At 44.7% G+C, this 26,513-nt stretch overlaps 1 protein-coding gene across 1 annotated transcript in view; it reads right to left on the bottom strand.

Annotated features, from left to right (window-relative positions):
• Positions 1–26,513, bottom strand: part of LOC139761498 (uncharacterized) — a 65,561-nt gene that overhangs the window by 94 nt on the left and 38,954 nt on the right. The window contains exon 4 of the mRNA XM_071685762.1: positions 199–321. Within this exon, the coding sequence (XP_071541863.1) occupies positions 199–321 (123 nt within the window). The remainder of the gene's footprint in view (positions 1–198; positions 322–26,513) is intronic.

The raw sequence follows: 26,513 nt of genomic DNA, 5'->3' as shown, positions 1-26,513 counted from the left end.
AACACCTCACTTTTATGACTGTTCTCGCGTTCAGTAACCTATAAAGTGTATCCACACTTCGAGAACACCTCATCTTTGTGACTGTTCTCGCGTTCAGTAACCTATAAAGTGTATCCACACATCGAGAACACCTCACTTTTATGACTATTCTCGCGTCCAGTAACCAGTGTAGGGTACCCACACACACATCGAGAACACCTCACCTTTGTGCTTGTTCTTGAGTTCGGTGACCTCCTGGACGGGTAGGTCCTCACGGCTGTTGCCCCCGTCCTGGGAAGAGCCCTTGCTGGTCACGCCGGGCAGGTGGTGTAGCGACGGCGCCTGTAGGAGGAAGACGTGGCTCATGTAGGAGGGTGACGTGTTGTCTACGAAGGGAGGCCGAGACGAGGGTAGGCAGAGAGATAGACTGATGTCGTCATGTTCTACTACTATTACTACTACAACTACTATTAATACTACTGCTACAACTATTAATAGTGACGCTGATAGTTATACTAATGATAATCAGAGGTTTGGTAGATCAACTGTTGGCGTAGATTGAGCTTAAACAGAGAAAATACACCCTGTAAAACCAGCTGGGTTCCGACAACGGAATACACAGGCAAACTGCCTTTACATAAACATAGAGTAGACACACACACATACAGTGGTGTAGTGGTGAGCGTTTCTGACCATGAGTCAGCACGGGCCAGCCGAGGGTTCGGACGCGCCTGGGTTCGAACCCTGGGTGCATGACGGTCGGCCGACACCCAACCCAGGTATTTATCCTCCTCTGATCGATAAGCACGACGGAAACAAGCTGTTCCATGCGTGTTCCAACAGTGTGTTTGATCATGTTATCCCGCACAATGACACCAGATTACTATAAGTTAGGTTACGTGTGACCTGGTATGACCTGGTGTAGGTTAGGTTACGTGTGACCAGGTGTGACCTGGTGTAGGTTAGGTTACGTGTGACCAGGTGTGACCTAGGTTAGGTTACATGTGACCTGGTGTAGGTTAGGTTAGGTTACGTGTGACCTGGTGTAGGTTAGGCTAGGTTACGTGTGACCTGGTGTAGGTTAGGTTACGTGTGTCCAGGTGTGACCTGGTGTAGGTTTGTCAGACCACGTCTGGGGAGTTTTCTTGATCTATTGATGTTCGAGGCATCGTATAACAGGCTGAGATGAACATTTCCCTCGCCAAGAACTTGGTGATAACATAGTGGTAACTGTCAGAGTCGAGTGGACGTGCCAAGATCATATGAATATCGTCTCTCTTTTAATTCGTTTTGCGGAGGATATTCTCGTTAGACATGACTGGATTTGCTTCATTCACGCTCGAAGATGTGTTCAAGATCCGCTGGTTTGCTTCATTCACGCTCGAAGATGTGTTCAAGATCCGCTGGTTTGCTTCATTCACGCTCGAAGATGTGTTCAAGATCCGCTAGTTTGCTTCATTCACGCTCGAAGATGTTCAAGATCCGCTGGTTTGCTTCATTCACGCTCGAAGATGTTCAAGATCCGCTGGTTTGCTTCATTCACGCTCGAAGATGTGTTCAAGATCCGCTGGTTAGTTTTAATTCTAATAGAATCGTTTTTCCCCCTCAACGTCCATATCTCCAGTGAGGATATGAGTTTCCTCCTCTCGAAACATACAATGGTCATTGGATGAGGCATAGGTTGGAGGGAGAATGACTTTTTGAGTCATCATCTTGTGAGTATTGTTCGAGTTGTCCTTTTGTGAGCATTGACGCATCTGCCTAAGTCTTTGCTTCGTGCATTGTTCCTCCCAAGCCTTGTTTTCGCCTGTCGAGGATGAGGTAGACTTCCTCCTCGACCCATTGTTCACAACGAGGGTGGTGGAGGTGGTGTGGTGGGGGATTGGGGTCTGCTTAAGACAGCTTGTGAAGGGTGGGTGAGGGGTGGAGGATGTGTTCTCCCGGATATGGACTCTTTCTGAGGCTCATACTGAGATAGAGAGAGAGAGAGAGAGAGAGAGAGAGAGAGAGAGAGAGAGAGAGATGTTGATGCTCTGGATTTCCCCCAAGAGTTTAATCATTCAGTTCTTGATGGCATTCTCCGTCGTGGTGTTGTCAGACTAAAGCATGTATAAACACTTTAACATTGACTTTTATTGATAAATGATTTACGTACAAGTTTGGTACGGCTGTGTGCGTGTGTGTGTGTGTGTGTGTGTGTGTGTGTGTGTCTGTGTGGGGGGGGGAGGTAATCCTTTAGCTCATGTTGTCAATCTATACAAGGAATATTTTGAAACGAGATGAAGTACGTAATGAAATAACCAGACAGTGTTTTATGTTGATCCGTTCTAATGTGTTTTTGGTCGATTCTATTCACGGATTCGTTTATTCTCTGCAAGACTGAACAGCTTATCCTTGTGTATCGTGTACCACCTTTGGCCATGACGATCTTTACCCTTACAGACAATGACCGTGGCTTCCTCAACTTTTTTCAGTGCACCCGGGACCTTTGACACTCCCCCTCGCAACCCTCACGGCGCCATCCGCTCTCCCGCCTTGCACTCACTCTACGTTCACCCCCTTTAAGCTCACGTCGAACCTCTCCTGTCTCTCTCTCTCTCTCTTTTCCCTCCTCCACCCTGTCAACACCTTATTTATTCATGGTATAACTTTCTCCTCTCGCACACACACACGCACACACCTTTCTAGAATTTGCATACCAGCTTTGGGAATCTCTCTCTCTCTCTCTCTCTCTCTCTCTCTCTCTCTCTCTCTCTCTCGTGTGACGCCAGAGCAAGACGTCAACTAACGCATCTCCTATCTCCTATTCCCGCTTCTTCGCCTCCGTCAGCGTACTGTAGACCCATCCGTTCCGTCAAGATCCTCGCATTGACCTTCTCCACCAACCCGTCGATTGAGAGATTAAACCGCCACGGTGACATCCTACGCCTTTGAAGCAGATCTCTCTTCACCTGGAACCACTCACCCTCCTCCTGTCTTACTCGCACACACATCTTTTACTCTACCGACAAAAAATCTTCTTTAACAAAATAACTTTCCTTCAAAACCTTATACTGTGTAGGATTTCTGGTTCCAAGAGTCCATTCTTTCCTTACTGCAGATTGAAACGCAATCTTGAAGAGGCAGGAACCTCGTGAAATGGTTACCAACATTGAGTTATCAAAGTTTTATATATATATATATATATATATATATATATATATATATATATATATATATATATATATATATATATTTGAGCACTCACTCTTATCCCCTTTGCCTTTGTACAATGGCACTATGCACGCATTCCGCCAATCCTCAGGCACCTCACCATGAGTCATACATACATTAAATAACCTTACCAACCAGTCAACAATACAGTCACCCCCTTTCTTAATAAATTCCACTGCAATACCATCCAAACCTGCTGCCTTGCCGGCTTTCATCTTCCGCAAAGCTTTTACTACCTCTTCTCTGTTTACCAAATCATTTTCCCTAACCCTCTCACTTTGCACACCACCTCGACCAAAACACCCTATATCTGCCACTCTGTCATCAGACACATTCAACAAACCTTCAAAATACTCATTCCATCTCCTTCTCACATCACCGCTACTTGTTATCACCTCCCCATTTACGCCCTTCACTGAAGTTCCCATTTGCTCCCTTGTCTTACGCACCCTATTTACCTCCTTCCAGAACATCTTTTTATTCTCCCTAAAATTTACTGATAGTCTCTCACCCCAACTCTGTAGGTATGTATATTTGCGTGTGTGGACGTGTGTATGTACATGTGTATGGGGGGGGGGGGGGGTTGGGCCATTTCTTTCGTCTGTTTCCTTGCGCTACCTCGCAAACGCGGGAGACAGCGACAAAGTATAAAAAAAAAAAAAAAAAAAAAAAAAAATATATATATATATATATATATATATATATATATATTTTTTTTTTTTTTTTTTATACTTTGTCGCTGTCTCCCGCGTTTGCGAGGTAGCGCAAGGAAACAGACGAAAGAAATGGCCCAACCCCCCCCCCCCATACACATGTACATACACACGTCCACACACGCAAATATACATACCTACACAGCTTTCCATGGTTTACCCCAGACGCTTCACATGCCTTGATTCAATCCACTGACAGCACGTCAACCCCTGTATACCACATCGCTCCAATTCACTCTATTCCTTGCCCTCCTTTCACCCTCCTGCATGTTCAGGCCCCGATTACACAAAATCTTTTTCACTCCATCTTTCCACCTCCAATTTGGTCTCCCTCTTCTCCTCGTTCCCTCCACCTCCGACACATATATCCTCTTGGTCAATCTTTCCTCACTCATTCTCTCCATGTGCCCAAACCATTTCAAAACACCCTCTTCTGCTCTCTCAACCACGCTCTTTTTATTTCCACACATCTCTCTTACCCTTACGTTACTTACTCGATCAAACCACCTCACACCACACATTTTCCTCAAACATCTCATTTCCAGCACGTCCATCCTCCTGCGCACAACTCTATCCATAGCCCACGCCTCGCAACCATACAACATTGTTGGAACCACTATTCCTTCAAACATACCCATTTTTGCTTTCCGAGATAATGTTCTCGACTTTCACACATTTTTCAAGGCTCCCAGAATTTTCGCCCCCTCCCCCACCCTATGATCCACTTCCGCTTCCATGGTTCCATCTGCTGACAGATCCACTCCCAGATATCTAAAACACTTCACTTCCTCCAGTTTTTCTCCATTCAAACTCACCTCCCAATTGACTTGACCCTCAACCCTACTGTACCTAATAACCTTGCTCTTATTCACATTTACTCTTAACTTCCTTCTTCCACACACTTTACCAAACTCAGTCACCAGCTTCTGCAGTTTCTCACATGAATCAGCCACCAGCGCTGTATCATCAGCGAACAACAACTGACTCACTTCCCAAGCTCTCTCATCCCCAACAGACTTCATACTTGCCCCTCTTTCCAGGACTCTTGCATTTACCTCCCTAACAACCCCATCCATAAACAAATTAAACAACCATGGAGACATCACACACCCCTGCCGCAAACCTACATTCACTGAGAACCAATCACTTTCCTCTCTTCCTACACGTACACATGCCTTACATCCTCGATAAAAACTTTTCACTGCTTCTAACAACTTGCCTCCCACACCATGTATTCTTAATACCTTCCACAGAGCATCTCTATCAACTCTATCATATGCCTTCTCCAGATCCATAAATGCTACATACAAATCCATTTGCTTTTCTAAGTATTTCTCACATACATTCTTCAAAGCAAACACCTGATCCACACATCCTCTACCACTTCTGAAACCGCACTGCTCTTCCCCAATCTGATGCTCTGTACATGCCTTCACCCTCTCAATCAATACCCTCCCATATAATTTACCAGGAATACTCAACAAACTTATACCTCTGTAATTTGAGCACTCACTCTTATCCCCTTTGCCTTTGTACAATGGCACTATGCACGCATTCCGCCAATCCTCAGGCACCTCACCATGAGTCATACATACATTAAATAACCTTACCAACCAGTCAACAATACAGTCACCCCCTTTTTTAATAAATATATATATATTTATTTATTTATTCCTATGAGTCCACGGGGAAAATGAAACTCGATAAGTACCCAAGTGCACTTTCGTGTAATAATCACATCATCAGGGGAGACACGAGAGAGTAATATAAGTCAGTTGATAAACAACGAAGAGACGTAGCTAGGACGGTATTTGGTAAACATGCAATTGTCCAAGACAAATTGCGTCTATGCTACGTCTCTTCGTTGTATATCAACTGACTTTTACTTCTCACTTGTCTCCCCTGATGATGTGATTATAACACGAAAGTGCACTTGGGAACTTATCGTGTTTCATTTTCCCCGCGGACTAATATATATATGTATATAAAGATGGTACTGGGGCACGAGACTTTCTATACTCTGTACTAAGCGTGATATTTTCCTCCAGGATGAGTAGCAGCGACCTCCATAAACACCCTCCAATAAACGCACTTTACCACTGATATACAGAAGCATGTGTGGGCCCAGCCCAGCCGAACCCTGCCATTCTCATGGTAAAGAGGATTAAATCCCCTCCCACACCTGCCACACCACACCACCGCTTCCAACAGCCACCCCATCACCACCACCCACAATATCTCCCCCTTACCAATAGGACACCACCCTTCTTAGAACAATTATAGCACAAACCTTTTGTTTACATGTATTTACCATCTTCTCCCTCTGCCTATACGTAAGAAAATTGCTCCATCTCGTTACTTAATTGGCGACTCTGTGTGTAAACATCATCTTCCTAGAATGACAATGTCAACCTTGTACGTAAGTCTCTCAACTTTATAGGAACTTACAGTTGTTATAACACCCCCCTCACACCCCCCCAACTATCCTTATAGGCGTTCATATACGTCACTGGCAGTATATATCAAATATTCTTCCTAGACCCGTGTACACCAGTGGCACGATATAGTGGTTGGCGTTGCTGACTATAAATCGCGTAACGGGTCCGACAAGGTTCGAATCCTGCTGGATGGGGCAGAAGGCGCACAGCCAGCACCAGGTGTTCATCTTTTTCTTGGGGATAGTCGATACATAAGCGCTGGATATATGTGTATATATATATATATATATATATATATATATATATATATATATATATATATATATATATATATATATTCCTAAGAGTCCACTCGGAAATGAAACACGATAAATTCCCAAGTGCACTTTCTTGTAATAATCACGTCATCAGGGAAGACACGAGAGAGAAAGAAAGACGTAGCTAGAACGCCATTCGGTAAACAAATGACTACCCGAAATGGTGTCCTAGCTACTTCTCTTCGTTGTACATCAACTGACTGTTTTATTTCTCTCTTGTCTCTCCCTTGATGATGTGATTATTACACGAAAGTGCACTTGAACTTAATGTGTTTCATTTCCCCGTGGACTCAGAAATATGTGATCACCACTTAACTGAGTATTTCCAATATATATATATATATATTTATATATATATATATATATATATATATATATATTTTTTTTTTTTTTTTTTTCATACCATTCGCCATTTCCCGCGATAGCGAGGTAGCGTTAAGAACAGAGGACTGGGCCTTTGAGGGAACATCCTCACCTGGCCCTCTTCTCTCTTCCTTCTTTTGGAAAATTAAAAAAAAAAAAAACGAGAGGGGAGGATTTCCAGCCTCCCGCTCCCTTCACTTTTAGTCGCCTTCTACGACACGCATATATATATATATATATATATATATATATATATATATATATATATGATATGGAATTTATTAAAAAAGGGGGTGACTGTATTGTTGACTGGTTGGTAAGGTTACTTAATGTATGTATGACTCATGGTGAGGTGCCTGAGGATTGGCGGAATGCGTGCATAGTGCCATTGTACAAAGGCAAAGGGGATAAGAGTGAGTGCTCAAATTACAGAGGTACAAGTTTGTTGAGTATTCCTGGTAAATTACATGGGAGGGTATTGATTGAGAGGGTGAAGGCATGTGCAGAGCATCAGATTGGGGAAGAGCAGTGTGGTTTCAGAAGTGGTAGAGGATGTGTGGATCAGGTGTTTGCTTTGAAGAATGTATGTAAGAAATACTTAGAAAAGCAAATGGATTTGTATGTAGCATTTATGGATCTGGAGAAGGCATAGGATAGAGTTGATAGAGATGCTCTGTGGAAGGTATTAAGAATATATGATGTAGGAGGCAAGTTGTTAGAAGCAGTGAAAAGTTTTTATCGAGGATGTAAGGCATGTGTACGTGTAGGAAGAGAGGAAAGTGACTGGTTCTCAGTAAATGTAGGTTAGCGGCAGGGGTGTATGATGTCTCCATGGTTGTTTAATTTGTTTATGGATGGGGTTGTTAGGGAGGTGAATGCAAGAGTTTTGGAAAGAGGGGCAAGTATGAAGTCTGTTGTGGATGAGAGAGCTTGGGAAGCGAGTCAGTTGTTGTTCGCTGATGATACAGCGCTGGTGGCTGATTCATGTGAGAAACTGCAGAAGCTGGTGACTGAGTTTGGTAAAGTGTGTGAAAGAAGAAAGCCAAGAGTAAATGTGAATAAGAGAAAGGTTATTAGGTATAGTAGGGTTGAGTGTCAAGTCAATTGGGAGGTAAGTTTGAATGGAGAAAAACTGGAGGAAGTAAAGTGTTTTAGATATCTGGGAGTGGATCTGGCAGCAGATGGAACCATGGAAGCGGAAGTGAATCATAGGGTGGGGGAGGGGGGCGAAAATCCTGGGAGCCTTGAAGAATGTGTGGAAGTCGAGAACATTATCTCGGAGAGCAAAAATGGGTATGTTTGAAGGAATATTGGTTCCAACAATGTTGTATGGTTGCGAGGCGTGGGCTATGGATAGAGTTGTGCGCAGGAGGGTGGATGTGCTGGAAACGAGATGTTTGAGGACAATGTGTGGTGTGAGGTGGTTTGCTCGAGTAAGTAATGTAAGGGTAAGAGATATGTGTGGAAATAAAAAGAGCGTGGTTGAGAGAGCAGAAGAGGGTGTTTTGAAATGGTTTGGGCACATGGAGAGAATGAGAGGAAAGATTGACCAAGAGGATATATGTGTCGGAGGTGGAGGGAACGAGAAGAAGTGGGAGACCAAATTGGAGGTGGAAAGATGGAGTGAAAAAGATTGTGTGATCGGGGCCTGAACATGCAGGAGGGTGAAAGGAGGGCAAGGAATAGAGTGAATTGGATCGATGTGGTATACCGTGGTTGACGTGCTGTCAGTGGATTGAATCAGGTCATGTGAAGCGTCTGGGGTAAACCATGGAAAGTTGTGTGGGGCCTGGATGTGGAAAGGGAGCTGTGGTTTCGGGCATTATTGCGTGGCAGCTAGAGAACGAGTGTGAACGAATGGGGCCTTTGTTGTCTTTTCCTAGCGCTACCTCGAACACATGAGGGGGGAGGGGGATGTTATTCCATGTGTGGCGAGGTGGCGATGGGAGTGAATAGGGGCAGACAGCGTGAATTGTGTGCAGGGGTAGATATGTATGTCTGTGTATGTATATATATGTGTACATTGAGATGTATAGGTATGTATATTTGCGTGTGTGGACGTGTGTGTGTATGTATACATCGTGTATGGGGGTGGGTTGGGACATTTCTTTCCTCTGTTTCCTTGCGCTACCTCGCAAACGCGGGAGACAGCGACAAAGCAAAATAAATATATAAATGATATATATATATATATTTATATATATGTTATCCCTGGGGATAGGGGGGAGAGAATACTTCCCACGCATTCCTCACGTCTCATAGAAGGCGACTAAAGGGGACGGGAGTGGGGGGCTGGAAACCCTCCCCTCCTTGTATTTTAACTTTCTAGTCACGCAGGGAGGGCTCATCCTCCTCGAAGGCTCAGATTGGGGTGTCTAAATGTGTGTGGAAGTAACCAAGATGAGAAAAAAGGAGAGATAGGTAGTATGTTTGAGGAAAGAAACCCTGGATGCTTTAGCTCTGAGTGAAACGAAGCTCAAGGGTAAAGGGGAAGAGTGGTTTGGGAATGTCTTGAGTAAAGTCAAGGGTTAGAGAGGACAAGAGCAACAGGAGGAGTAGCACTACTCCTGAAACAGGAGTGGTGGGAGTATGTGATAGAGCGTAAGAAAGTAAACTCTGGATTGATATGGGTAAAACAAAGTTGATAGAGATGGGTGATTATTGGTGCATATGCACCTGGGCATGAGAAGAAAGATCATGAGAGGCAAGTGTTTTGGGAGCAGCTGAGTGAGTGTGTTAGTAGTTTTGATGCACAAGACCGGGTTATAGTGATGGGTGATTTGAATACAAAGGTGAGTAATGTGGCAGTTGAGGGAATAATTGGTGTACATGGGGTGTTCAGTGTTGTAAATGGAAATGAAGAGCTTGTAGATTTGTGCTGAAAAAGGACTGATGATTGGGAATACCTGGTTTAAAAGGAGAGATATACATAAGTATACGTATGTAAGTAGGAGAGATGGCCAGGGAGCGTTATTGGATTGTGTTAATTGATAGGCGCGCGAAAGAGAGACTTTTGGATGTTAGTGTGCTGAGAGGTGCAACTGGAGGGATGTCTGATCATTATCTTGTGGAGGCGAAGGTGAAGATTTGTAGAGGTTTTCAGAAAAGAGAGAATGTTGGGGTGAAGAGAGTGGTGAGAGTAAGTGAGCTTGGGAAGGAGACTTGTGTGAAGAAGTACCAGGAGAGACTGAGTACAGCATGGAAAAAGGTGAGAACAAAGGACATAAGGGGAGTGGGGGAGGAATGGGATGTATTTAGGGAAGCAGTGATGGCTTGCGCAAAAGATGCTTGTGGCATGAGAAGCGTGGAAGGTGGGCAGATTAGAAAGGGTAGTGAGTGGTGGGATGAAGAATTAAAATTATTAGTGTAAGAGAAGAGAGAGGCATTTGGACGATTTTTGCAGGGAAATAATGCAAATGAGTAGGAGATGTATAAAAGAAAGAGGCAGGAGGTCAAGAGAAAGGTGCAAGACGTGAAAAGGAGGGCAAATGAGAGTTGGGGTGAGAGAGTATCATTAAATTTTAGGGAGAATGAAAAGATGTTTTGGAAGGAGGTAAATAAAGTGCGTAAGACGAGGGAACAAATGGTAACTTCAGTGAAGGGGGCAAATGGGATAGGTGATAAGTAGTGGTGATGTGAGGAGGAGATGGAGTGAGTATTTTGAAGGTTTGTTGAATGTGTTTGATGATAGTGGCAGATATAGGGTGTTTTGGTCGAGGTGGTGTGCAAAGTAAGAGAGTTAGGGAAAATGATTTGGTAAACAGAGAAGAGGTAGTAAAAGCTTTGCGGAAGATGAAAGCCGGCAAGGCAGCAGGTTTGGATGGTATTGCAGTGGAATTTATTAAAAAAAGGGGGTGACTGTATTGTTGACTGGTTGGTAAGGTTATATAATGAATGTATGACTCATGATGAGGTGCGTGAGGATTGGCGGAATGCTTGCATAGTGCCATTGCACAAAGGCAAAGGGGACAAAGGTGAGTGCTCAAATTACAAAGGTATAAGTTTGTTGAGTATTCCTGGGAAATCATATGGGAGGGTATTGAATGAGAGGGCGAAGGCATGTACAGAGCATCGGATTGGGGAAAAGCAGTGTGGTTTCAGAAGTGGTAGAGGATGTGTGGATCAGGTGTTTGCGTTGAAGAATGTATGTGAGAAATACTTAGAAAAGCAAATGGATTTGTATGTAGCATTTATGGATCTGGAGAAGGCATATGATAGAGTTCATAGAGATGCTTTGTGGAAGGTATTAAGAAGTTATGGTGTTGGAGGCAAGTTGTTAGAAGTAGTGAAAAGTTTTTTTTATCGAGGATGTAAGGCATGTGTACGTGTAGGAAGAGAGGAAAGTGATTGGTTCTCAGTGAATGTAGGTTTGCGGCAGGGGTGTGTGATGTCTCCATGGTTGTTTAATTTGTTTATGGATGGAGTTGTTAGGGAGGTGAATGCAAGAGTTTTGGAAAGAGGGGCAAGTATGCAGTCTGTTGTGGATGAGGAAGCCTGGGAAGACAGTCAGTTTTTGTTCGCTGATGATATAGCGCTGGTGACTGATTCATGTGAGAAACCGCAGAAGCTGGTGACTGAGTTTGGTAAAGTGTGTGAAAGAAGAAAGCTGAGAGTAAATTTGCATAAGAGCAAGGTTATTAGGTACAGTAGGGTTGAGGGTCAAGTCAATTGAGGGGTAAGTTTGAATGGAGAAAAACTGGAGGAAGTGAAGTGTTTTAGATACCTGGGAGTGGATTTGGCAGCGGATGGAACCATGGAAGCGGAAGTGAATTATAGGGTGGGGGAGGGGGCGGAAGTTCTGGGAGCGTTGAAGAATGTGTGGAAGTCGAGGACATTATCTCGGAAAGCAAAAATGGGTATGTTTGAAGGAATAGTGGTTCCAACAATTTTGTATGGTTGCGAGTCGTGGGCTATGGATAGAGTTGTGCGGAGGAGGGTCGATGTGCTGGAAATGAGATGTTTGAGGATATGTGGTGTGAGGTGGTTTGATCGAGTAAGGAATGTAAGGGTAATGTTTGAGGACTACCTCGCAAACATGAGGGGGGAGGGGGTTGTAGTTACATGTGTGGCGGGGTGGCGGTGGGAATGAATAAAGGCAGACAGTATGAATTATGTACATGTGTATATATGTATAAGTCTGTGTGTGTATATATATGTATACGTTGAGATGTATAGGTATGTATATTTGCGTGTGTGGACGTGTATATGTATACATGTGTATGTGGGTGGTTTGGGCCATTCTTTCGTCTGTTTCCTTGTGCTACCTCGCTAACGCTGGAGACAGCGACAAAGCAAAATGATAATGAAATGATATATAGTGTATATTATACTTAATTACAGTCTCCCGTGTTAGCGAGGTAGCGCAGATAAATCGCTAATGAACAAGTGATACGTGAGTATAGTGGTAGCCACAAAGAAAATGAGAGATTTAATCTGGCTCGCCAGGTGGTAATGAACCCGACTCCTAAAGGAAGAAATGTGAAGCTCGAAGGACGAGAGGATAGTCCTTCAATAGCTCAGTTGTTCTGGGGGAAGAGAGAGAGAGAGAGAGAGAAAAAAAAAAGGAAACTAGGTATTATGAAAGCTCATCCTCGATTAGTCGGCCTCCACACACAAAGTGTGGGAAGCAACGGGGAAAAATCGTCTTTTTACCTCGCGAGGGAGGAGGGCTGGAAGGTATTGCTGAGGGATACAGGTTGTAAGGTCATGTGTGTCCCTCTCTCTCTCTGCTTTCATATTACTTTTCTTTGTATCATGTCAGTGTCGGGTTCTCGATGCCTTCCTAAATACAGTTGCTTGAGCGGAGGGTCCACTGGAACTCGGTCGAGTGAGAGGTTATGGACGAGAGAGAGACGTTAGGTTAAGGTGACCTGACCCGTTGTGGTGGGCTGCAGTGGGAATGTTAGGTTGGGTCTGGCTGCGTCTGAGGTTAGGTCACAGTGGGTTGAGAACTGTGATGAGTTTGTATAGAATACAGGAAAGTTGTTTATAACTTATAACACTTATGTTGTAGATTGGAAAGAGTTACAAACATGATTCCGTTGTACTTAAAAAGATCATGGGGAAACTTGGTTGAGTTTCCAGTTGTGTGTCTGGAACTCTGGAAGTGTTCCAGTATTGACTTTTCTGTTCCTTGAAGTGTTCCAATATTGACTTATCTGTTCCTGGAAGTGTTCCAATATTGACTTATCTGTTCCTGGAAGTGTTCCAATATTGACTTATCTGTTCCTGGAAGTGTTCCAATATTGACTTATCTGTTCCTGGAAGTGTTCCAATATTGACTTATCTGTTCCTGGAAGTGTTCCAATATTGACTTATCTGTTCCTGGAAGTGTTCCAATATTGACTTATCTGTTCCTGGAAGTGTTCCAATATTGACTTATCTGTTCCTGGAAGTGTTCCAATATTGACTTTTCTGTTCCTGGAAGTGTTCCAATATTTACTTTTCTGTTCCTGGAAGTGTTCCAATATTGGCTCTTCTGTTCCTGGAAGTGTTCTAATATTGGCTCTTCTGTTCCTGGAAGTGTTCCAGTATTGACTTTTCTGTTCCTGGAAGTGTTCCAGTATTGACTTTTCTGTTCCTAGGGCTGCTTCCTGGAAGCCCGATGTACATTATGGAAAAGTTACGTGGCTGATCTACAGTTTCTTTTTTATATATCGTCGGTACAAAAGTTGTTGAAAGCTTTTCCAAACGTGAACGAGGAGGATGTGCTGGTATATATACTGGACTCTGATGAAAACTGGAAGGGATGACTTGTATAAATAGACGAAGAGCAATTCGTAATGTTATGCATCACTTGGTATCGTTCAAGATGCGCTTTATATATACGAACGAAGTTTATTGCTATTCATGAAACGATCCGAATTCATTGCATTTTCCTCTGTGCATCTGGTGTAGCTTTCATTTGTCTTTGTTACACACACACACACACACACACACAAATACACACTCATTCCTATGAGTTCACGGGGAAAACGAAACACAGTAAGTTCCCAAGTGCACTTTCATGTAATAATCACATCATCAGGGGAAATACAAGAAAGATGATGTAATGTGATTATTAAACGAAAATGCCCTTGGGATCGTGTTTCGTTTTCCCCGTGGATTCGTAGGAATATATTTGATCATGCGCAAAATCGTGATCTTTTCCAATATATATATATATATATATATATATATATATATATATATATATATATATATATATATATATATATATATTTATATAAACTATATCTCCAAGATATGCCCTGAAATCGAACACGAGATCACTTAAACGATGACCACTATTCCCGGGCCTCGATTCATTTAATATCTATGTCTTGTGTAATGCACCGAAACCACAGCTCCCTTTCCATATCCAGGCCCCACAAAGCTTTCCATGGTTTACACCAGACGCTTCACATGCCCTGGTTAATCCATTGACAGAATGTTGACCCCGGTATACCATATCGTTCCACTTCACTCTATTCCGCGCACGCCTCTCACCCTCTTGTATTTTCAGGCCGCTTATTGTTCTCAAATATTTTATTTCCAACACGAGCACCTTACACGGCACGGACTCGCAACCATAGTATATTGATGAAACTACTATTCCTTCAAACATACCCATTTTGCCCTCTCACAAAACGTCTTCTCTTTCCTCACATTCTTTAGTATTGCCAGAACCTTCGCCCCCTCCCCACCCTATAATACACTTTTGGTTCCATGTTTCCATACGCGGCCATTTCGACTTCCAGATATGTAAAACACATCACTTCCTCCAGTTTTTCTCCATTCAAACTCGTGCCCCAACTAAATTGTTTCCACAACCCTGCCAAACAGCTAACCTTCCTTTTATTCAGATTGACTTTCAACTCCTTCCCTCACACACTCTTCCGAACTCGGCCACCAACTTCCACAGTTTCTCACTCGAATCAGCCACTAGCGCTGTATCAACACAACAATCGACTCTCTTCCCAGGTCCTCTCATCCCCACAGACAGCATATTCGCCCCTCGCTCCAAGACATTTGTTTTTACCTACCTCATCCATCAACAAACAGAACACCCATGGTGTCACACAACCTTATAGCAGGCTAACCGTCAATTAGAACCATTCGCTTTCCTCTCTTCCTACTCGTACACATGCCTCACACCTTGAGAAAAACTTTTCACTGCTTCTGGCAGCGTACTTCCTATACCATATATTCTTAAGACCTTTCACAAGGCATCTCTACCTTATTATATGCCATCTCCAGATCCATAGATGCCACATACAAATCCGTCTGTTTTTTAAGTATTTCTCACGTACATTTTTTATAACAAACACCTGATCCACACATCCTCTACACTTTTGAAATCGCACTGCTCCTCCCCAATCTGATGTTCTGTACATGCCTTTACCCTCTGTCAATACCCTCCCATATGATTTCCCAGGAAGACTCAACTAACTTATCCCTATGTAGTTAGAACACTCACCTTTATCCCCTTTGTCTTTATACAGTGGAACAATGCATGCATTCCGCCAATCCTTAGGCTTTTCACCATGGTCCATGTATACAGTGAATATCCTCACCAACCAAATCAACAACAGTCACTCCCTATCTTAATATATTCATCTGCGGTACCAGCCACTCCCTCCGCCTTGCCGAATTTCATCTTCTACAAGGCTTTCACCACCACCTCTCTTCGCCAAACCACTTTCCATGACTTTTTCATTTTGCATACCAATCGGACCAAAACACCCTACATCTGGCACTTTTATCATGAAACACATTCAACAATCCTTCAAAACACTCACTCCATCTACCCACTCCATCACTACCTGTTATCACTTCCCCCTTTGTCTCCTGCACAGATATCCCCATTTTTTTTTTCTTGTTTTTCGCACACCATTTACCTCCTTCCAAAACATCGTTAAAGTTTAATGATGCTCTCTCACCCCATCTCTCATCTGCCCTTTTTTTTTTTTTTAACTCATATATATATATATATATATATATATATATATATATATATATATATATATATATATATATATATATTATATATATATATATGAAACGCCGTAAGTTCTCAAGTGCACTTTCGTGTAACGATCACATCATCAGGGGAGATACAAGGATGCGATAAAAGACGTAGAACAGTCAGTTGATATACAAGGAGGAGACGCAGCTAAGATGCCATTGGTAAACAAGTGTTATGCATATTATGCCTGTTTGTGTTGGAGCGCCAGATGTAAACACCTGGCTGGTGGAAGGAAAGGGTGGCTGATGGTTTTGATGCGTTGTGGAGATGGTGTAGTGTTGGTCTGGCTCACGTCGACGTTACTTTCCTCAACGGAGAGACCTGATGGTTCCTGGAAGATGTTCTGCCATTTCCAGGAAAGGAGAGAGAGAGAGAGAGAGAGAGAGAGAGAGAGAGAGAGAGAGAGAGAGAGAGAGAGAGGTCACTTGATGCTGGAGGTCTCTCTCTCTCTGTCGTCATGGAGACCCGTCTGGCTACACACATGGCCGCTGCTGCTCCAGCCTTGCTGGCCGCCGACACACACACACACATACCAGGGCAGATGACGTATGGGGTCGACCCCTGCTGATCAGCCAATCCCACACCCATAACAGCAGCTGACTATTCACCCTGTAGATCATCTCCCTCGCCCTGTAAACCACCTCCCTCACCCTGTAAACCACCTCCCTCCCGGTAAACCTCATCCCTCACCCTGTAAACCACCTCCCTCACCCTAAACCACCTCCCTTACGCTGTAAACCACCACCTTCACCCTGTAAACTTCCTCCCTCACCCTGTAAACCTGATCTTAACATCAAAGTTCTACCGCTTGTCTTGATGACAAAGACGATCAAAAGAACATATGGTCATCACATTACGAGACACCAACCCTGGTAACGCTGGCTCACTGACTGACTGAGACGGACGGACAGACTGACTGACTGAGACGGATGGACAGACAGACTGACTGACTGAGACGGACGGACAGACAGACTGACTGACTGAGACAGACTGACTGACTGACTGAGACAGACTGACTGACTGGCTGAGACAGACAGACTGACTGACTCGGACAGACAGACTGACTGACCGATTGAGACAGACGGACAGACAGACTGACTCGGACAGACAGACAAACAGACAGACAGACTGACTGACTGAGACAGACTGATTGACTGAGACAGACAGACTGACTGACAGACTGTGTGAGACAGACTGACTGACTGACTGAGACAGACAGACAGACTGACTGTGTGAGACAGACAGACTGACTGACAGACTGTGTAAGACTGACTGACTGACTGACTGAGACAGACAGATTGACTGACTGAGAGAGACAGACAGACAGAGTGAGACAGACAGACTGACTCACTGACCGTGAACTGAGGTAGATGAAATGAGGTAGACTTATGGTCTACCGGGGTAGATTAAAAAAAGGTCTGGCGAAGGCAACTAAGTCATTAAATGAAGTAGATTAGTCGTCAGCTGACGTGAAGCGTGCAGTGAAGTGGGACATTCGTGAAGTGTAGTGAGTTTTGACTTTAATTCACTTGAGCACGACGGTACGACCCCTTGAACACGACAGTACGACCCCCAGGGCACGACGGTACAACCTTGAGCATTACGTTACGACCCCCTAAGCACGACGGTACGACCCCCTTGAGCAAGAGGGTACGACCCTTGAGAACGAAGGTAGGATATCTTGGCGTATAAAGTCCAAGTCATTATACTTGCGTATCATATGAACATGCTTGAAGTGTTCAGCTCGGGGCGTATAATTCGATCTTTCCACGGCTTGTATTAAATATGGCAAAGGAAGTTTAGAATACGATAGACATGTAAAGTTACTGTTAACTTTATATACTTTTTGTATCAATATTACTGTCATCATTTAGTGAATTACAGGCATACTGTATACTTTTGTACGTTAATAATTACATCACATTTGAAGTGATATATATATATATATATATATATATCGGAAAGGATCACAATTTTCCGTGCGATCAAGTATATTCTTAAGAGACCACGGGGAAAATGAAACACAAGTTCCCAAGTGCACTTTCGTGTAATGATCACATCATCAGGGGAGATACAAGAATGAGATAGAAGACGTAGAACAGTCAGTTGATATACAAGGAAGAGACGTAGCTAAGACGCCATTGGTGAACAAGTGTTCGGGTTGGTGGTGTTCGGGTTTGGTATCATGTCTCATGAAATTATTATGTGGACAACAAAGGGAAATGTTTACAAATTTTGTCTATCATAAAGCTATCCCAATTGTTACAGTTATTTGTGTATTTAATGATACAAAGTTCGATGATATTTCTCGTGGTACAGGAGTTAGTGGACTGAGTTAGCGTTACTCCAAGTCAATACAATGATCATAATTTTTTAACATAAACGAAGCATTTGATTCTTGCCCTGTTCTTGACACGATAATTGTGTAAGTTTAACATTAAAATCTTTACAAGTCTGCCCAACATAAAACATATCACAATTTTTACATGGCACTTTAAAAACACAGCCAGCAGAACTCTCTTGTAAGTTTTTGATCAAGATATTCTTTACAGTATTGTTATTACTGAATCCCTAGCCCAAGGGAAGGACGAATCCTTAGTCCAGGCCCTGGTGGAGACCCCACCGAACTGAGGCGCCTCCTCGAATGGAACAGGATCTGATGGATCGAATGGCTGCAAAGTCCACACGAGCAGCGGCTCCTTATCGAATGCCAGAGGGAGTTATATCCAGTGGGTGTAGCCCGAGTTCCATCAAAATGCCTCCAGTACGACAGACGCACCAACTTCTTCGTGGTTGAGGGAGGAGCTGTGTCAGTCAAACAAGACCTACTGGACGATGGCTCAGGAGGCAATATCACGTACATGTTTACATCACGAGGACAAGCCGTAGATTTCGCATGATCGGGATCCTGGACAGAGGAGGGAAGGTGTGATGTCTGCTCGCGACTGGATGTTCGACTTGGTCTGGCGTAGGATGTTTGGTCTTGAGTACTGATTCTCGCAGGCTGTTTCGATCAACAACTATTGTTTTTTTTACTCTAATTATGAATGGAATTATCTTTTTTGGTATAATATAGTTTCTTTAATAAACTATCTCTTATTTACCTTTTCACTTGTTTACCATATGGCGTCCTGACTACGCCTCTTCGTTGTATATCAACTGACTTGTATTTCTTTCTTGTATCTCCCCTGATGTGATTACTACACGAAAGTGCACTTGGGAACTTATCATGTTTCATTTTCCCGTGGATTCATAGGTGTGTATATATATATATATATATATATATATATATATATATATATATATATATATATATTTATATATATATATATATATTTATTATACTTTGTCGCTGTCTCCCGCGTTTGCGAGGTAGCGCAAGGAAACAGACGAAAGAAATGGCTCAACCCCCCCCCCCCCATACACATGTATATACATACGTCCACACACGCAAATATACATACCTACACAGCTTTCCATGGTTTACCCCAGACGCTTCACATGCCTTGATTCAATCCACTGACAGCACGTCAACCCCGGTATACCACATCGCTCCAATTCACTCTATTCCTTGCCCTCCTTTCACCCTCCTGCATGTTCAGGCCCCGATCACACAAAATCTTTTTCACTCCATCTTTCCACCTCCAATTTGGTCTCCCTCTTCTCCTCGTTCCCTCCACCTCCGACACATATATCCTCTTGGTCAATCTTTCCTCACTCATTCTCTCCATGTGCCCAAACCACTTCAAAACACCCTCTTCTGCTCTCTCAACCACGCTCTTTTTATTTCCACAATCTCTCTTACCCTTACGTTACTCACTCGATCAAACCACCTCACACCACACATTGTCCTCAAACATCTCATTTCCAGCACTTCCATCCTCCTGCGCACAACTCTATCTATAGCCCACGCCTCGCAACCATACAACATTGTTGGAACCACTATTCCTTCAAACATACCCATTTTTGCTTTCCGAGATAATGTTCTCGACTTCCACACATTCTTCAAGGCCCCCAGAATTTTCGCCCCCTCCCCCACCCTATGATCCACTTCCGCTTCCATGGTTCCATCCGCTGCCAGATCCACTCCCAGATATCTGAAACACTTCACTTCCTCCAGTTTTTCTCCATTCAAACTCGCCTCCCAATTGACTTGACCCTCAACCCTACTGTACCTAATAACCTTGCTCTTATTCACATTTACTCTTAACTTTCTTCTTCCACACACTTTACCAAACTCAGTCACCAGCTTCTGCAGTTTCTCACATGAATCAGCCACCAGCGCTGTATCATCAGCGAACAACAACTGACTCGCTTCCCAAGCTCTCTCATCCCCAACAGACTTCATACTTGCCCCTCTTTCCAAAACTCTTGCATTTACCTCCCTAACAACCCCATCCATAAACAAATTAAACAACCATGGAGACATCACACACCCCTGCCGCAAACCTACATTCACTGAAAACCAATCACTCTCCTCTCTTCCTACACGTACACATGCCTTACATCCTCGATAAAAACTTTTCACTGCTTCTAACAACTTTCCTCCCACACCATATATTCTTAATACCTTCCACAGAGCATCTCTATCAACTCTATCATATGCCTTCTCCAGATCCATAAATGCTACATACAAATCCATTTGCTTTTCTAAGTATTTCTCACATACATTCTTCAAAGCAAACACCTGATCCACACATCCTCTACCACTTCTGAAACCACACTGCTCTTCCCCAATCTGTTGCTCTGTACATGCCTTCATATATACACACACACGCAGGGGCCCCCAAGTTCGATCCTAGCTGTTCGAGGTTTGTATGTTCTTTGAAAGTGCGCGTTCATATGCACCTTGTTCGTATATACAGGATATATATATATATATATATATATATATATATATATATATATATATATATATATATATATATATATATAAACGTAACTATTGCCTTTCCTGCGTCGCGGAATATACCAATCTACTTTGATATCTACCTTTGTCCTCCTGATGCACTTACGTATATTGCAATATCCTTGACGTCCAACCAGATTACAAAACACGTGAGTAACATCTATAGAGACCTCCCCTCTCCTGCCTGTGTGTGTGTGCAGGAGATGGTATCATTGAGGGAGGGAGACAGGGAGACAGCCCTTAAAACGTTAGGGTCTAAGGCCCTCCGGACGGACGCAAGGATAAGCCATTACTGGACAGTCTCCTTTGTAGTTGAGTTACAAGATAAAGTGGGTGGCTAGGGAGGGCCCACTACAGGGTAGTGGGTGGCTAAGGAGGGCCCACTACAGGATAGAGTGGGTGGCTAGGGAGGGCCCACTACAGGGTAGTGGGTGGCTAAGGAGGGCCACTACAGGATAGAGTGGGTGGCTAAGGAGGGCCACTACAGGATAGAGTGGGTGGCTAGGGAGGGCCCCACTACAGGATAGAGTGGGTGGCTAGGGAGGGCCCACTACAGGATAGAGTGGGTGGCTAGGCAGGGCCACTACAGGATAGAGTGGGTGGCTAAGGAGGGCCCACTACAGGATAGAGTGGGTGGCTAGGGAGGGCCCACTACAGGATAGAGTGGGTGGCTAGGGAGGGCCCCACTACAGGATAGAGTGGGTGGCTAGGGAGGGCCCACTACAGGATAGAGTGGGTGGCTAAGGAGGGCCCACTACAGGATAGAGTGGGTGGCTAAGGAGGGCCCACTACAGGATAGAGTGGGTGGCTAAGGAGGGCCCACTACAGGATAGAGTGGGTGGCTAGGGAGGGCCACTACAGGATAGAGTGGGTGGCTAGGGAGGGCCACTACAGGATAGAGTGGGTGGCTAATGAGGGCCCACTACAGGATAGAGTGAGTGGCTAGGGAGGGCCACTACAGGATAGAGTGGGTGGCTAGGGAGGGCCACTACAGGATAGAGTGGGTGGCTAGGGAGGGCCACTACAGGATAGAGTGGGTGGCTAGGGAGGGCCACTACAGGATAGAGTGGGTGGCTAGGGAGGGCCACTACAGGATAGAGTGGGTGGCTAGGGAGGGCCACTACAGGATAGAGTGGGTGGCTAGGGAGGGCCACTACAGGATAGAGTGGGTGGCTAGGGAGGGCCACTACAGGATAGAGTGGGTGGCTAAGGAGGGCCACTACAGGATAGAGTGGGTGGCTAAGGAGGGCCACTACAGGATAGAGTGGGTGGCTAAGGAGGGCCACTACAGGATAGAGTGGGTGGCTAAGGAGGGCCACTACAGGATAGAGTGGGTGGCTAAGGAGGGCCACTACAGGATAGAGTGGGTGGCTAAGGAGGGCCACTACAGGATAGAGTGGGTGGCTAGGGAGGGCCCCACTACAGGATAGAGTGGGTGGCTAGGGAGGGCCCCACTACAGGATAGAGTGGGTGGCTAGGGAGGGCCCCACTACAGGATAGAGTGGGTGGCTAGGGAGGGCCCCACTACAGGATAGAGTGGGTGGCTAGGGAGGGCCCCACTACAGGATAGAGTGGGTGGCTAGGGAGGGCCCCACTACAGGATAGAGTGGGTGGCTAGGGAGGGCCCCACTACAGGATAGAATGGGTGGCTAGGGAGGGCCCCACTACAGGATAGAGTGGGTGGCTAGGGAGGGCCCCACTACAGGATAGAGTGGGTGGCTAGGGAGGGCCCCACTACAGGATAGAGTGGGTGGCTAGGGAGGGCCCCACTACAGGATAGAGTGGGTGGCTAGGGAGGGCCCCACTACAGGATAGAGTGGGTGGCTAGGGAGGGCCCCACTACAGGATAGAGTGGGTGGCTAGGGAGGGCCCCACTACAGGATAGAGTGGGTGGCTAGGGAGGGCCCCACTACAGGATAGAGTGGGTGGCTAGGGAGGGCCCCACTACAGGATAGAGTGGGTGGCTAGGGAGGGCCCCACTACAGGATAGAGTGGGTGGCTAGGGAGGGCCCCACTACAGGATAGAGTGGGTGGCTAGGGAGGGCCCCACTACAGGATAGAGTGGGTGGCTAGGGAGGGCCCCACTACAGGATAGAGTGGGTGGCTAGGGAGGGCCCCACTACAGGATAGAGTGGGTGGCTAGGGAGGGCCCCACTACAGGATAGAGTGGGTGGCTAGGGAGGGCCCCACTACAGGATAGAGTGGGTGGCTAGGGAGGGCCCCACTACAGGATAGAGTGGGTGGCTAGGGAGGGCCCCACTACAGGATAGAGTGGGTGGCTAGGGAGGGCCCCACTACAGGATAGAGTGGGTGGCTAGGGAGGGCCCCACTACAGGATAGAGTGGGTGGCTAGGGAGGGCCCCACTACAGGATAGAGTGGGTGGCTAGGGAGGGCCCCACTACAGGATAGAGTGGGTGGCTAGGGAGGGCCCCACTACAGGATAGAGTGGGTGGCTAGGGAGGGCCCCACTACAGGATAGAGTGGGTGGCTAGGGAGGGCCCCACTACAGGATAGAGTGGGTGGCTAGGGAGGGCCCCACTACAGGATAGAGTAGGTGGCTAAGGAGGGCCCCACTACAGGATAGAGTGGGTGGCTAAGGAGGGCCCACTACAGGATAGTGGGGGTGGCTAAGGAGGGCCCCACTACAGGATAGAGTGGGTGGCTAGGGAGGGCCCACTACAGGATAGAGTGGGTGGCTAGGGAGGGCCCACTACAGAACCTTCTGCCTCCTCCCATTGCTTCGCTTGGCCTGCCTTCTGAAGTAGAAGCAAGACCTTGAACGCTTTACCTTGCCAATATCTTCCTTGATGACCGACACACACCTGGGCCTTGAACACTTCGTCTTCCACCCTCCTTCAAGGGAATGACCCCCCCCCCTTCCTCCTGAAGCCTCCGTATTCAGCAGGCAAGAAGAAAAGGATTCATGAATTCGTTGGTTTTTCACTGAAAGATGATGACCACCCTCTGAAAGAGGAGAAAGACAGAGGTCTTTCTGTGAGTTCCAAGTACTCATAAATGTTCTCAGGAAATCAGAAGGTTTATGAGCTCGTTCTGAGTTTATTCTAAAGTGCCAGAACGATTTTGTTCTCTCTGAAACGTCAGAACGCGTTTTTGAGTTCTTCCTGAAGGATAAGACGACTTGATCATTTCTTCCTGAAGGATTTGAACACTTGTAAGATCTTCCTGAACATTGGGAAATCTTATGAACTCTTTCTGAAAGATGAGAACGCCTTTGAGTTCTATCTGAGTGATTAGAACTCGTCTGGGGTCTCTTAAAAAAGATGGGAACGCCTTTTGGAGTATTTCTCTAGGATTAGAACGCCTGTGTGTTTATTCTGCACGATGATCAACACTCATGAAATATATAAAGAAAATTGAACACCTGCAAGTTTCTTTCGAGAGGGGTTAGAACGCCTCTTGTGTTCTACTGGCAAGACTTGCAGTTTCTTCGTCCTGTGAGGTGGAATGGGAAGCGCTTTTGATCCTCTATTAAGCATCGAACTGGTCGCTCAAATGAAATCTATGAAGGATGTGAACATTCTTCTTGCTTTCTTCCTTCAAGAAAGAGAAAAACAAGTAAAAAAAAAAAATGATTTCAAATTGCTAGCTTGTTCCCTCGTATTTTTCTCTCCCCCCTCCACACCCACCTTACCCTTCCCCTCCCTTTACCCAAAGGCTTTGCTTGTTAATCCAACCCGAAAGCTTTGAAAGCTTATTCCCTCCTGCATAAGCTTTATTTTTTTTTTCTTTTCTCTCATCCTTAGGCTGGCTGGTCTTACAGGTCGGATGTGAGTGGGTGATGGGGTGATGGGGTGGGGTGATGGGGGATTACTGCTGTCAGAGTGATGGTCGCTGCTGGAAGGGGAAGGAGGGGATGGGGGTAGTCCTGGGAGAACTGTGTGATGTTTGGCATTCAAAAAGACGTCCCCTTCCCCCCCCCCCCCCCTCCTCGACCCCACACGCACACCATTTTCATTTTCTCTGGCAAGAGAAATCAAACGGATCCCTGAGAGAGAGAGAGAGAGAGAGAGAGAGAGAGAGAGAGAGAGAGAGAGAGAGAGAGAGAGAGAGAGAGTCTATTTCATCCGGCAGCAAGATTTCTGCTGCTCTGTTTGCTTGCATCGTTTCGTTGTGGAAATAGAAGGGGGAAAAAAAAAACAAAGCTATTACCCAATACCTTTGGCGAGTTACTGAATTTCACGTTTCCACAAAGTCGTCCTTTTTTCACTTCTCCCGGGACACTTTGCGGCGTTATCTTGGGCAAGCCTTTCAGATAACGCTGACAGCTTGAGGGGTAGGGGTGGGGGGTAAAAAAAAATAGAGCAGATAGGGTTTCGGTTATTATATAAATGCCGGTACGAAAACATATATTTGGTGAATTTCGGATCGAGTGACGCGTGATTAACTTTCGTGTATATATATATATATATATATATATATATATATATATATATATATATATATATATATATATATATTATATATATATATTGGAAAGGATCAAGTAAATTCCTATGAGTCCACGGGGAAAATGAAACACGATAAGTTCCCAAGTGCACTTTCGTGTAATAATCACATCATCAGGGGAGACACAAGAGAGAAATATAAGTCATTCCCCCGTGGACTCATAGGAATATGTATACCTCAGAATTAAGGTATATCAGAATTAGATAATATGACATGTTGATAGGAATACTGTAAATAACGTGAGCGAGTAAGATGGTCATTCATCAATACATGATTCTCGCGCAGACCTTCATCGTGTTACATCCCAGTATGCCCTTGTGTATACATGTATACCGGACACACATATATGTATATTTGTATACAAAGTAGAACACACAGACAGGTAGATAGAAACACAGACACACACACACACACATGGTTTCGGATCCTAGGAGTTGAATTCGACCCACAGCCAATCCCAGTTGTTCATCCTCCCTTCGGGGCTGGTCGTTAAGCAGTTATCCGCCTCAGACGTGTGTGTGTGTGTTTCTTTTTGTGTGTGTGTTTCTTTTTGTGTGTGTGTTTCTTTTTGTGTGTGTTTCTTTTTGTGTGTGTTTCTTTTTGTGTGTGTTTCTTTTTGTGTGTGTGTGTTTCTTTTTGTGTGTGTGTGTTTCTTTTTGTGTGTGTGTGTTTCTTTTTGTGTGTGTGTGTTTCTTTTTGTGTGTGTGTGTTTCTTTTTGTGTGTGTGTGTTTCTTTTTGTGTGTGTGTGTTTCTTTTTGTGTGTGTGTGTTTCTTTTTGTGTGTGTGTGTTTCTTTTTGTGTGTGTGTGTGTTTTTTTGTGTGTGTGTGCGTGTGTTTGTGTATCATTTGCATGTCTATTTCTCTTTCAACATACATGATCACCTTTCCCACTTTCGAAAGATAGCGCAGGGATTAGAAGAACGTCTAGCCTTTAGCTTTAAAGTATATTCCAGAGCCTTCCATCCACAGCTGTGCCCTATAAACTACTCCGTGGTTTACCTTGACTACTATATATATATATATCCTGATTCATCCTAGTGACAGTACGTCGGCCCCTGTATATCACATTAAGCCAATTTGTTCCATCCATTTCATGTCTCTCTCG

The sequence above is a fragment of the Panulirus ornatus genome, chromosome 40 (assembly GCF_036320965.1).
Source record: "Panulirus ornatus isolate Po-2019 chromosome 40, ASM3632096v1, whole genome shotgun sequence".
NCBI lineage: Eukaryota > Metazoa > Arthropoda > Malacostraca > Decapoda > Palinuridae > Panulirus > Panulirus ornatus.
The sequence above is the reverse complement of the archived record's forward strand: the minus strand, read 5'-3'. Positions and strand labels throughout refer to the sequence as shown.